A 15,083-nucleotide genomic window follows, 5' to 3' on the forward strand; every position below is an offset into this window, starting at 1 on the left:
ATGTAAAAACAAAGTTTATTTCTATTCTCTCACCATCTTTTATATTTCTATATTGTTCTTTAAAAAATTATTGTAGAAATTTTTTATAGAAATTAGTATCTTTACTTTGCTCACTCAATGCTCAGTGAACTATTTCCGTCACTGCAAAACATAGACAGACATTAGGCTTCATTGTATCCTCGAGGTTTATTTGTCAGTAACTCTTTTGCACACAATAATATAAGTAGGGGCGAATAGAATCTTAAAGAAAATGACATTGATACACGCCTTGAATCTTTCATTAATTTCTCATAAGTTTATTTTTATCCCCACGCACTAACATATATGGACTTAGAGCATATTTTAATTTCAATTTTTTATTGTAGAACATGTCACAAACAAATCAACAATCCAATTTTACTAGTTTGTAATATAGAAAAGGGTTTAGAGATTTGAAAAAAAAAAACTTATGTCCAAACAATAGTACATATCTACATAACTTTACTTTTAGTATTTAATGTTTTTTTAGTTTAAGAATTTATATTTGATGGTGTAAAATTCATATATTGTTAAAAATTAAATGATATTATTTTATAAAATTAAAAATACAAAAAATCATCTTAAATCATATAACATTACATATTTCACTGATATTCCATAAATTTTGTGGGTTGTAAATTTAAATTTTATTAAAAGGGTCAACCATATATGAAAATTTTAGTGAGATTAATCTTTTCTTTTTGGTTAGCCATTCAATTGAGAAATTAATCAAAAAAATTTGTTAAAAGTTTTTTTAATGAATGTGTTAAATTCCAATTCATATCCAATTTAAGCTGGAAAAATTGAAATTTATAGAAATTTTGAGGCATACTCTCAATTGGTAAAAGTGGAGAGCTGAATCATAAAATTATGATTTTATATTCTACTCCATGAGACCTTTACAACAGTATATCATATGCCCAAAATGGTTGAGTGATTAATGAGAAATTGATGCTTAAAGTAAGCTACTTGTGAATATTTATTGAGGAAAAGAAAAGCTTAGATCCCACATTAGTTAAATACTAAGTGTGAGATGTGTATATATATGAGAACCTACTTGAAAAATGATTGAATGACTAAGCTTGGAATTTTACCTTGCGTGTAAAGGGTGCATGTCTAAACTCGTCAGGGTTAAGGCGCACCCGCACAACGTGGTCGATGCGAAATGTTCGGGACCGGTTGGGCCCAAAATGGTCCTATAGATATTTTAACCCAACACGAAATTTATTTTTTCTCGGAAAATATATACAAAATTTGATTTAAAAGGGCATGTATTCTTGGTTTTATTTGATTCTAATCAATTTGATTTGACTAAATTGATTTAATTGCCCCTTTAATGCAAATTTTGTCTCCTTCTACATGGATATTTCCAAAATTCCTCCACTTTGAGTGCTTATAAAAGGCTAAGACTTCTTCAGAATTTTCTGCTCAAACTCACTCTCTCACACCGAGATTATTCTCCCTCCAAAATTATTCTCTTTTTCTCTCTATATTCTTCAATGTTTCGGTGATAGAAAAATGCATTGTTTCTTCGTTGACCACTATAGAAGTGCTACTGCTTCGATCATTGTGTTGTTATATCTTGGGAGACATTCGACCAACGTTTCTCCAAGTACCGAAGGAGCGACCGAAACTATCTTAAGGAAACTGTGTAAAACAGGCCTCAACATCTATTAAAACTCATTTCTTCTTTTTTATTTCTAGTTTTTGTTATGTTATTTATTGGTTTTTCATATTCGATAATTTAAATATAATTTATTCAATTTATTTTATTTTATATAAATATTTTTATTTATATTTATATATTTTTGTTCGCTAACGTGTTTTGTCGAACAATTTATAGTGGGCAAATTTCATTAGGCAATTGTTGGGTGTCTAATTTATGTCGATAAAGTCAACTTTATAAACACTGAATGTAGTATTTGATTAAATTAGTTCCTTCACTGTAAAGTGGTTTAATTTAGTTTTTGTATTATTAAAAAGAATGCATAATAACTTATATGATTTCTAACTTTACAAAAAAAAAATTTAGCTCTCAAATTAATTTTGTCTTTTTTAGTCCTTAAATTTTTTTATCAAGTCACTCCAAAATGGATGAAAATGTTAATTTTTTTTTTTTTACTTTGCTAACGTGTCATACATGTGAATTGCTACGTGGATGACACATCAACATTTAATTAGTTTTTAAAAAAAATTAAAAATTAAAAAATATTCTTTAAAATTAAAAAGTATAAAAAAATTTTATTAAATTTTAGAAAATTAATTAAATATTGACATGTCATTAGGATGGAAATCTACGTGTATGTCATGCTAGCAAAGTTAATAAATGTTAACTTTTTTTATCCATTTTAGAGTGATTTGACAAAAAAATGTAAGTTTAAGGGCTAAAAGAGACGAAAAATTAAATGAAAGACTAAAATAATTTTTTTTGTAAAGTTAGAGGGCCAAAAAAGTCATTATGCCTAAAAAATCAATTAAGGACAACTATTTAAAAAAATATCATTTACTGCTTAATAGAGTTAATATTTTTAAAGTTTTATAGTTATGTAAATGAGTGTTTTTTTGTTTAGAATTGAACTGTAATTAAAAAATTTTAAGACTTTTATACGATAAATGTTAACCTTTTATAATTTGGACTTATTTAATTTTTAATAGTATAGAAATTAATTTAATCTATTTAATAATATATTTTTATAATTTGCAATTTCATGGCAAATTTGGCTATCATAATTTTTATTGCTTGAGAAATAAGAATTGATCTCTAACGAATTTTCATTATATATAAGTAAAGTTTACTCGAAATTTGAGAAGGTTTACGCAAATTTATTAAGCCTAAAAATGGGATTTGGTAAAAAAATTAAGCTTATTTAAAACGTGGATTCGGCTCGGGTTTGAACATTTAAAGCTTGAGTCTGGTCCGACTAGGCTCGATTTTAAGTTTAAAATACTTCATATTATGTTATTTTTATATATTATATAATTTATAACACATAATAAATCTATACTAAATATATAATACTACTTTAATGTAAATATTAAAATAATGTTAAGATGACTATATAAAAATTTCAATAAATAAAAATATATAAACTTATTGATATAATTAAAATAATATAAATATTTTTAAAGAAATTTTTAAATTAATATGGGCAATATTAAAATCGATTTGGATTAATCTTTTGTAAATATGGACTAATTTGGACAAAATTTTAGACTCATAATTCGGATCAAGTCGATTTCGATAAACATAAAGTATATTAATATCACCCAAACCCGACTAAACCCGCACCATGAACACTTATTATTTCTCTATTGTTGGGATGATGCCTCAACTTTTCCGCAATATTCATAGGCTCCATGACTGAATTAGTGAGACTCTACAAACATGTAATGGAATTATTCTTTTTCATGGCCCTTGCTTTGCTAGGATTAACATGTTGCTGACATTCAACCTTATAAAATAATAATTTTAGTGTTTAACATTTATATTTTTTTGGTGAATTTCGTTATTACCTTTAAAAAGTATATAAAATTAAAAATATATTTTATATATTTTAAATAAAATAATATAATTAAAAATTATAGTTTTAAAAATTAAAAATAAAAATAAAAATAAAGAGTCTTTCAAATTAAAAAATAAAAAAGATTTTGCAAATATAAACAAAAATTTCAAAATTCAAAGTTGACTAAACCGAACCAAACCGACTAGTCAGATTGAGAACCAATCGGGGTATCAGTTCGGTGAGAGGTAAAAAATGAATTAGATCACAAATCAGTACAAATTGGTTGAATTGAGCCAAAAAAATCGGTTGAACCAACAGCCGAATCAATTTCAAACTAGTTTGACTAATTAGTTACCAGAACAACCACTCTGACCGATTCGAAGCAAATAAAATATTAAAAATAAAAAATAACAACATTTAAAAAAAGTATAAAAATCGATTCAATTGCCAGTTCAACTATTTTTTTGCCTAGTTCAACCAGTTAGTATCGATTTACGGGGGTCTACCAGTTGTTAAAAATTTATAAATTTTTTAGATTTTTTTTGTCAATTTGGTCAATACCTTTTAAAAAGTACTAATTTGTTTTAAAAAAATTAAAAATTAATTTTTATTTTACATAAAAAATTAAAATTTTAAATATATATAATTTTTAAAAAATGACAAAAATTCTTTATAATTTAAAAACTAAAAATAAAATGATTTTAAAAATATAAAAAAAATAATCCTAAATTCATTATTATCTAAACAGACCAAACCGTTTCAAGAACTAGCTAGGGTATTGGTCTAGTGAGAGTTAAAAATTGGTTGACCCCGCGAATCGTACAAACTGGTTGAACCGAGCTAAAAAAACTAGTTGAACTAACAATTGAACTGATTTTTATATATTTTTAATATCTTTATTTTTTAGTAATTTATTTGCTTTGAACCGACGGATTGATTACTCTAAGAACCAATCGGTTAGACCAATTTAAAATCAGATCAATCGATTTTTTATCTCAATTCAACTAGTCCATACCAATTCTTCGGTTAGTCGATTTTTTAGCTCATGTTGGACTGATGCCCCAATCAGTTCTCACTTGACAAGCTGGTCCAATCTAGTTTAGATAACATAGAAATTTTGGAATTTTTGTTTAAATTGTTAAAAAAAAATTTTTATTTTTAAATTTTAAAGAGTTTTTTCTTTATTTTTATTTTTTTAAAATTTAAAATTTTCATTCTATGTTCTTATTTCAAAGAAAAAAATTAATTTTAAAACTTTTAAAATCTCATAAGTACTTTTAAAGGGTAATTGATTAAATTGACAAAAACTATAAATATTAAGAGTTAAAAAATTATTTTACATTTGACACCGTTAACTTTAACAGTAAAATTAGACAAAGAAACTAAAATTTTAAATGAAAATTACAGACACTAAATATCTTAAAACTAACATATAAAAATTAAATTTTAAATTTTAAAAGAATTTATTTAGAGGAACTTTTAATTACATTCACCAAACAAATATTAAACAAATATTTAAATTATTGCACTTGACATTCAACTTTGTAGCAAGCTGTCATACATTCAATGCTATCGCTTTGAACTTATTTAAATCATATCACACTAATCATTCTTCTGTTGTAGCAGGCTATCAGACATTTATTCCCATCGCTTGGAGATCCTAGTCATCAGTCCATTCTCGGTGTGTAGGATAATCGATACGGTCGGAACAACCGGAGTTTCTTCCATTACATGAATACAATAATTGTAAACTAGAGCAAACGCCACAGCTTTCATCTGACTAAATGATGTTTCCTTCCCCAAACATATCCTTGTTCCTGCACCAAAAGATAAGAACTTGTATGATGGCTCATGTTTGATCTTTCCTCTCTCAAAAATCCATCTTTCAGGCTTGAATTCATAGCAATCTTCTCCCCATATTGTTAAATATGACTCCTATTTTCAGTCAAATTTAAAAAATAATCTTTCAGTTAAACTCTGTTTATTTGTTTCAATCAAATACTGATTAGTTTAGATTATTTTATTATTATTTGACCTATGAATTTAGCCTATAAATAGGTTCTTTTACAACAATAGAAATATGACACCCATTAGAGATTAGAACTCATAACACATTTAGAAAATTTTGTGTTTAAGTTTTGAGGGTTCTTTATTTTTGGGTTTTCGGGGTTTAGTCTTTATCTCCATCGTTTGTACTCTTCGTTCTTTTGCCATTATAGTAAAATTATCTTTGTCTATGGTTTTTTATCCTCTTTGGAGGAGTTTTTCCACGTTAAATTTATGTGTTCAATTTCTTAATTTATTCCGTTATTTTTCTTGTTCGTTGCTTAATTGGGTCGATCCTAACAAGTGGTATCAGAGCTAGTTCAATTTTCATAGATCAGCTTATTCAGATATGGCAACAACAAGGTTTGAAATTGATAAGTTCGATGGTGAGACAAATTTCAATCTGTGGTAAGTTCGGATAATGGCAATTCTAGTTCAATCCGATTTGAAAAAGGTTGTTACTAGGAAAAAGCCTGAGAATCTAAATAAAACAGAATGGGAAGAGCTTGATGAAAAGGCTTTGTCTGCAATACAGTCGTGCCTCGCGAATATGGTATTGCAGGAGTTATTAATGGAGAAGACATCATCTGCCTTGTGGAAAAGGTTAGAAACTCTTTATGCGACTAAGTGTCTGGCTAACCGTTTAGTGTTAAAACAACGTATATTTATGTTTCGCATGAACGAATGTGAGCTTCTTAGAGATCACATCAGTCAATTCATTACTCTTTTAAATGATTTAAAGAACGTTGAGGTTCATATTGATGATGAAGATCAAGCTATGCTATTATTGTGCTCTTTACCTCCTTCATACAAGTCTTTCAGGGAGACCCTGATTTATGGCAGAGACAAACTCTCGTTCGAAGATGTGAAAGGTCATTTGTTTAGTAGAAACAAACTCGACAATAAGCTTCATTTGGATAGGAAGACAGATAGGCAAGCTTCCATTTTGGTAGCATCAAAGAAACGAGACAAAAGGTGTCGCTATTGTAAAAAGTTAGGTCACGTCAAAGTAGATTGTTATAAACTGCGAAATAAAAGAGCTGCTGAGAGTAACGAGGAAGATGTAGCTGGTGCTAATTTGGCCGATGAAAATGGTGATGATTTCTTATTAGTGTCAACAAGCGATAACTCCAAGCTCACGTCCGAGTGGATCCTAGATTCAGGATGTTCTTTCCACATATGTCCCAATAGAGAATGATTCTCCACATACAGTTCGGTTGAAGGTGGAGTTGTACACATGGGAAACGATTCATCTAGTAAGGTAATTGATATTGGTACTGTTAAAATTAAGATGCACGATGGGACGATTAGGACACTCTCAGATGTCAGGTATGTACCTGATTTACGAAAGAATCTCATCTCCTTGAGTATTTTAGACTTGAAAGGATGCAGAATTAACATCGAGTCGAGCGGCATTAAAGTATCTCGTGGAGCTCTCATTTTGTTAAAAGGTAAAAGAACTGGCAGTCTTTATATTCTGGAAGGTTCTACAGTGACCGGTGAAATCGGACGTCCCTCGTCCATTACGGAGTCGAAGCCAACTCGTTTGGAGCGAAGGCAACTTGGTCATAGGAGGGAAAAAGGTATGACTGTTTCGTTGAAGAGAGGTTCTCTTTTGGATGCAGGTTTTGAAAAGTTAGGGCACTATGTTCGTGAAAACAGTCTCGGGTTAGTTTTGATTTGACAGTGTACAAGTCGAAGGCTAGAAGTCTTCCAGTTTCTAAGCACAAATTCGACTTCGTTAATTCCCTACATAGTTCAAGATAGGCTCGTGACGAGCTTTGGCAAAGATGGCGTTGTGGAAATATGAGTCAATGTGGAGATTTGTTAAATATGACTCCTACTTTCAGTCAAATTTGAAAAATAATCTTTCAGTTAAACTCTGTTTACTTGTTTCAATCAAACACTGATTAGTTTAGATTATTTTATTATTATTTGACCTATGAATTTATCCTATAAATAGGCTCTTTTACAACCTTAGAAATATGACACCCATTAGAGATTAGAACTCATAAGACATTTAGAGAATTTTGTGTTTATGTTTTGAGAGTTATTTATTTTCGAGTTTTCGGGGTTTAGTCTTTATCTCCATCATTTGTACTATTCGTTCTTTTTCCATTATAGTAAAATTATCTTTGCCTGTGATTTTTTATCCTCTTTGGAGGGGTTTTTCCACGTTAAATTTGTGTATTCAATTTCTTAATTTATTCCGCTATTTTTCTTGTTCGTTGGTTAATCGGGTCGATCTTAACACATATTGACTTCATTCTTCCCATCGAATACACACTAAACAAGATTTTCGTCTTTGAATGAACTGGATGCCCACTTGGAAGCATGTCTGGTTTGACAGGTTCCTTGTGATTGAAAGGGACTGGTGGATACAATCTAATATAAACCAAATTCTTTACCTCGTCGACATTGAATAGCCGCCTCCTTTTGGTTTCACCTATTGGTATTTTTTATTCAAGTTCTTCTATGATCTTGTTTTCCACTATTGGATGCTTGGAAACCAACCAAGTGAACCAAGTAAGAGCAGTGCTCGTCGAGGCCATCGCAGCAAATATCATATTCAGAGCTGTGTCTCTCAAAAACTTATCATCACATTTCAAACCTGTTGATTCCTTTTCAGTTATGTATGATGTTAGGAGATCCATACCATCTACTGATACCAACTCTTGGTTCAGCTTGTTCACTTCTTTTCTTTTTTGACTTATATATTCAATTAATACATCATCAAGAACTTTCCATGCCTTCCTGTATTTCCCTTCTTGTCCTATGTTCAACCACTTCTGCAACTTAGTAAAGCTTCGTGGTCTAACATGCCAAAAAAATATTGCTTGCTCCAGATCATCCATGGCCTTGGAGAAAAGAACTTGAGGGACTTCAAGGGAAAGGCAACTAGGATCATTATCGGTAAGCAAGATGCATGCAGAATCAAACGTGAACCTTTGGAAAATGTCTTCTAAGTTGATGACCAAGCCATGTTTAGCAGCATCGTCAATGATGGGCATCAACTCCAACTTGTCTCAGGTAGTCCTCAACAAGAATTGGTGGAAAAGGTGATGTCTCATGAATCCTTGAGCTGTTATCCACTGGTATTTCCACAAATCCATGTCGTAGTTGAAAACCCCGTCTCCTAAGGCATCAAACATCTGCTTGAATTCAGGCCCTTTGGGGAAATTGTCAAAGTTGGAACTCATAACGTAGTGAGCATTGGCAGGGTCCACTACAAGAAAAGAGACTTTTAGCGGCGTTTTTTTTTCCTTTAGCGGCGTTTTTAAGGGCCCCTAATACTTTTAGCGGCGCTCGCCGCCCCTAATACTTTTAACGGCGCTTTCCCAAGCGCCGCAAAAAACATCGCTATATGCAACGCCGCAAAAATTAGTGGCGTTTTTTCGAAAAAAAACGCCGCTAAAGACCATGACCTTTAGCGGCGCTTTTTTCACAAACGCCGCTAAAGATCATGACCTTTAGCGACACTTTTCTCACAAACGCTGCTAAAAATAATGATTTAAAAAAATTCTTCTATTTTAATTAAATAATATTTATTTCTATGTTAAATATTAAATTATGTTTAATTTTTGAAATTTGAACTTTAAACTATACACTTTTAAGGATAAATAAAAATATTAATTAAATTAAATTTTCCATTAAAATTTAAACTTCAAAACTAAATATAAAAATTAATGAATTTAAATTTAATACATAAACATTGATTCAATATGTAATTTAATACATAAAAAAACATACACACACAGACACACAAAGTATTAGAATTTCTAAAACATAATTCATCCTGGTGAGAAAATAATGCCAAAATGTTGAACTCCATATTCCGATTGACTCCATATTCCCCACAAGTACCTACAAGGAGAAATTCCATTAAACGAGAAAAGTATTGATCATCAATCATCAATGCTAAAATGTTGAACTACCAACATTAAGAAAGGCGTCATTTAACTAAAACCATCAGTATAAATTCTATGCTTATTATGCAAAATGCTTTTGAGTACAAACTGGTTTGGAGCATTATTTTAGACATCTCCCGAGTTCCATTTGTTTTATATTATCAAGTAGATATAGTACACAACTTATCCTATTCCATTGCAAACAACTATTATTACAAAAGTCCAGTAGAAAGAAATATATTATACGATAGTCTAGACTCAATGTAGAAGCAAGTCTAGCAAATCCTAACGAAGAGTAGCGGAGTTGCAGATTTAAAGGTGCCTTCCACCAACTCCTTAGGAAGCATTTTGAAAAGTTAGTGGAACATAGATCCGAAACAATATACATCTATATATGCATACCAAATTTAGATATCTTGCATGCACAAAAGAAAATTGTGATGCCAAAATTATAACGTATGCTCAAAAGAAAGAATTTACAATGGTAAGCAATATACATGACAAATTAACACCAGCATCTAGAAAATATAACGACTCACATTGATGATTTGATGTTTCGTGCTTGCCGTGAAGTAACTGCATTCATTAGCACAAAGGAGCCAACTCCAAGGTCCATCTAAAAAAATTATGCAAGGTTCAAAAACATTAATATGATAAAATATTTGGAATTGATATTTTCCAGGATAAAAACATAAAAGTTTACTGAAAATACAAACAAATTCAATAAGTTTTAAGATATTGGTAGGACAAGTTTAGAAGTTTTCAAAGTGAATGAATGTAGACATCCACTTCTCATACATAATAATCTTTCTGAAAGGATGTAAAGACCCCTTATGAGAACAACAATAACAAAAATATTATGTACGAGGGTATAGGATTAAATGTTAACATGGGTCCAGACATGGCAAAAATTCCACAGCCTTGCTCGGAGTTGGCTGGACCACTCGACTGTGGTCATTGTGGTTTTTGAAGATTCTTGCATTTTAAGGCAAGCAAGATTTGCCAAATAATAAAGGAGAAAAAGACTTTCCATGGCACTTTGTGAACATGATGCCAGGCTTTTGGAGCTAAGTTCCACGCCATCCATTCCTTAAAATTGAGATGATTCGATGGAGTGGTTAAGTTCGTAGGCCAAGCTGTTGACCACCACTGCTGCGACCAATCCTTTAATACATGAGCAAATACTCCTGTTGTTCACAAAAATGGACAAGTATGTAAATTTATACATAATACTGAGATGATAGCAAAATTTTACCAATAAGATTTATAGTAATATATAATACTATAATGTAAGCATTAAAAAAATAAAATGACTATACATAAAAATTTAATGAATGAAAAATACATAAAATACTAAATATTAGATTAAATATAAAATAGCATTTTTAAAAATAAAATAAAATAGACTTAAGATGAGTTTAGACAAAATTTTAAGTGCATATTTCAAATCAAGTGAATTTGAACAAATATAAAATCTATTAACAACATGCTTAATTCTAAGTTGAATCCCACCAACAACACCTCTAATCGTGAGCTATGCTTGTTACTTGTCGGCTCTAGTAACTCACAAATCTGTACTTTTCGAATCATATTTGGTTCCACTTCATAATGTCTCTCGCATACAAAGAATTTTGTAATTAAAATGTGACGAGTTTTGCTAAGTCTGTGAAGCTAGAAATGTTAAATTCCCAACAGCCAAGATACACAAGTAAGTGACAAAGTATATCAATAAATTCCCACTACATGTAAGGCAAAAGTGTGGGTAGAACAATGAAGACATAATCCAAAGCTACATGTAAGTTAAATCAGAAAATGAAGTGAATGATTAAGTTAGAAAATGGAGATGTGTCCAATCGGTTTTAGTGATTTTATTATTAGGCATTTTGTTTCCACTTATGTAAATTACATAAATATATAACTTCCTCTAAAATCGAAAGACAAAGCAACAGTTATGAAGTGCACACAAAAAGCAGCGGTTAAAGGTTGCAATCAACCTTTCTCTTTTAACTAATGCTATGTTATCTGAGACTACTAGTATTATATTGTTCTTAATATTTCACCAAAAAATGGTTTTATTAAATAAAAAGATTGCACCGCCATGAATGTCTGGAAATGGAACCTTAAAGCTAAGGTTGTTCAGGTAAAGTTTTGTCAGAAAAGCCAAATTATGCAGTTATATCGTGTCTCCACTTGCAAACATATCGTGTCTCCAAGCAGTTATATCTACGTAATAGTATCCCCTCATTCAAATAAAATTAATGTTAGAATCAGATATACATACCCCCATTATTTTCCTGTTGGACTTCTTCTCGAACACCTATAAAGCAGCAGCCTCATAATATTCAGCCAATTTTTATCAGAAACTGAATTAAATAAACATGAAGTTAAAATAGTAGCGTAAAACTTGTTTAGATACCTTATTGAACCGATCCATAGTGCCAGACATTATGCCCCTTGTAGCATCCATGCCATTGCCATGTTTTTTTGCAGGCAATAGTAATATATAAATTATCAAAAACTTTACAGTAGCGTGATCTATCTTTAGCTCACTGCAAATCTAATTATCTTTATTATATTTTGAAAGCCAGGTCGACTGAAGGCAAACAAAAAGCTTTTCTTTATATATATTTGATGTATAACGGAGATCCTATAATGTCTTAAAAAATGAAACTATGTCATCCCATATTGTCACTCGGTCTCACCACCACCATTGATCTTGATGAGCTTAAACCTCCTCATTAGTCTCCATATATAGCTGCTCCTATGTGTCTTTGTTCTTAGGTTCTAAACACTGTTTTGCCTTTTTCCTTGCATCACTTCTCTTTCTGTACATACAATAGAAGAAATTAATACAATTACCCTTTTAGCATACAATTGAATTTAAAACTTTAAACAATTTAAAATTTAATCGATGTGAGATAACACCGGTATAATACATGATGATGCAAAAAAGGTGATTGTTTACAAGATCTAGACAATATCGATAAATTGGAGGATGCATTTCTTTCCTTTGAAAAGTTTGATATATGGATATTAAGTTCATTGGACATATAAAATCAGTACCTCTGAGGAGTCTCTCAATTTGTTGCGACTTCACGATCCACATGCAAGATGAGAAAGGCCAAAATCAATAAGTAATACATAGCAAATAAGGAAAATATTGTATATTTTCTCGGTTTCTTACCACTTGCCAAGAAGAAACATGAGGTCTCTCACCGGGAAAGTAATTTCTTTAAAAGTGCATTCTCATTTCTCAATTGCTCCACTTTTCTTCCGAAATCTTGTATGCTCCTTCAAAACAAGATCGACCTTAGTATAGGAAAGCAGTTACATCTATGGAAATTAAAATCGTAAGAACTAAGTTCTCGTTTCACTCTACTAATAAAGCAGGAAAAAGAAAGGAAGAATTGTAATTTTCGACTAGTATGCTTGCATATATATACATCTTGCCTTCTAGATATGATGTATGGAACAACTTGGCTAAGTTTGGGGTGTATTCTAGATTCTACTACTCTGCAAGCACACACGTGCACGAGACACAGCTCGAGATTTTGTAGCTGAAATTCTATTTTGATCTTATTCTTCCTCTTCTTTTGCTCAGCCTCTTCAATGGCTTCTTGTATTTTGTTCCTCCTCTCTTGTAAGCAGATAAATCATTCATTATGAGCAACTCTCCACTTCACGATGGTGCATCTGCAGCCAAAACACGCATTCGAGACCTATATGGGAACCCTAATGGATTAATTAAACACCTCTATTTCGATAATCTTATTACGATCATTTAGGCGACAAGAAGAAGATCTAGTTTCTTTCACGATATTATGAATCCCTATTTCCTGCTCTTTGTGGTACCTTTATTGCGAGTTGCATTAGAATTTGATGCTTTCTTGCGGTTGTTCATCGTCGGTTTCTCAACTTTGACATCACTCATTTCTCTCATTCAACTATAAGCATGAATTAATCGAATATTTACCTCTTCTCCAACATTGATGAAACTCTAGATCTTTGAAAAACTGGCGAATCGCTTTCCTAATACGAAAAAATTGAATTTTTTTAAATATAAGGGCTTTACTTAAACGAAGAACTATTAAAAAAAACTTAGGGATTTTGGGGGAAATTTAGGGATTAGGGGAAATGTAGAGAATTGGGGAAATCAATTTTGGGGTTTTGCTGGAAATGGCTAAATGTTTGGGATATCTGTTTTGGGATTTTAGGGGAAATGGCTAAGTGTCGGCCATGACACAAGAAGATGAAATTTAAGAAAAAAAGACGATTCGTTTTCATAGTGTTTTTTGTGGCGTTTTTTAAAAAAACGCCACTAATCTCTTAATTTTTATATTTATTTTTATTATAGTGTTTTTTGTGGCGTTTTTTAAAAAAACGCCACTAATCTTTTAATTTTCATATTTATTTTATTTTTATAATAGTGTTTTTGTGGTGTTTTTTAAAACGCCACTAATCTCTTAATTTTCATATTTATTTTTATTTGTTATAATTTGGAAGCCATAATAATTAATTAATGATAGTCAATATTTAATAATATATATATAAAGTTTATCTATTATCTCTTAAATAATTTAAACTATAAATATAATTTTAATATATTAAGATCGATATTATTTCTTTTACAATTATATAAGAAATCGTTTAATATATAAATTAAATAATACTAATTAATCTAAACCCTAAACCTCTAACCTTTACCCCTAAATCTTAAATCCTAAATCCTAAACCCTATACCCATAACCGATATCCCTTAACCCTTAAAACCTAAACCCTTAACACATAACTCCTAAACCTTAAACCCTAACACATAATCCATAAACCATAATCCATAAACCTTAAAATATTAACTCATAAACCATAAACCCCTAACCCCTATCCCCTTAACACCTAACCCTTATCCCCTTAACGCCTAACCCCTATCCTCTTAAAACTTGTTTTGGTGTAATGTATCTCTTTTACAATTATATAAGAAATCATTTAATATATAAATTAAAAAATACTAATTAATCTAATCCCTAAACCTCTTAACCCCTATCCCATAAACACTAAACTCTAAACCCTTAACCCTTAACCCCAAACCCTTACACCTTAAACTCTAACCCTAACCATTAAACCCTAATTAATCATAATCCCTAAACCCATAATTCATCATAAACCTTCAAATACTAGTTAACTCTTAAACCTTAAACCCTAAACCATATATCTTAAACCATAGTTAACTCATAAACCTTAAACCCTAAACCATATATCTTAAACCATAAACCATAAACTATAATGATAATTAATTCGATATTTTAAATTCAATACTATCTCTTTTACGATTATATAAGAAAATATTTAATATATTGTATAACCATAAATTTTAATAATTATTGTTTTAGGGGTTATAGATTAGTGTTTATGATTTTTTTGGGTTTAGGGGTTATATGACTTTACGCGGCGTTTTTCCAAAAGAGCCGCTAATGCTCTGGTTTTTCGCGGCGTTTTTCCAAAAGCGCCAATAATGCTCTGGTTTTTAACGGCGTTTTTCCAAAAGCGCCGCTAATGCTCTGGTTTTAGCGGCATTTTGCCAAAAGCGCCGCTAATGCTTTGGTTTTTAGCG

General features: G+C 30.7%; 1 protein-coding gene across 1 annotated transcript; it reads right to left on the bottom strand.

Moving 5' to 3' along the window:
* Window positions 1–8,026: 8,026 nt before the first annotated feature.
* Window positions 8,027–8,578, bottom strand: LOC108454961 (alkane hydroxylase MAH1-like). The gene has a single exon (XM_017753601.2). It carries the CDS (start codon window positions 8,576–8,578, stop codon window positions 8,027–8,029), a length of 552 nt encoding a protein of 183 aa, XP_017609090.2.
* Window positions 8,579–15,083: the final 6,505 nt, after the last annotated feature.

The sequence above is a fragment of the Gossypium arboreum genome, chromosome 9 (assembly GCF_025698485.1).
Source record: "Gossypium arboreum isolate Shixiya-1 chromosome 9, ASM2569848v2, whole genome shotgun sequence".
NCBI lineage: Eukaryota > Viridiplantae > Streptophyta > Magnoliopsida > Malvales > Malvaceae > Gossypium > Gossypium arboreum.

What these genes read in the sequence shown, in the direction of transcription:
- LOC108454961 (XM_017753601.2), bottom strand. Translation starts at nt 8,578, where the DNA reads ATGCCCATCATTGACGATGCTGCTAAACATGGCTTGGTCATCAACTTA.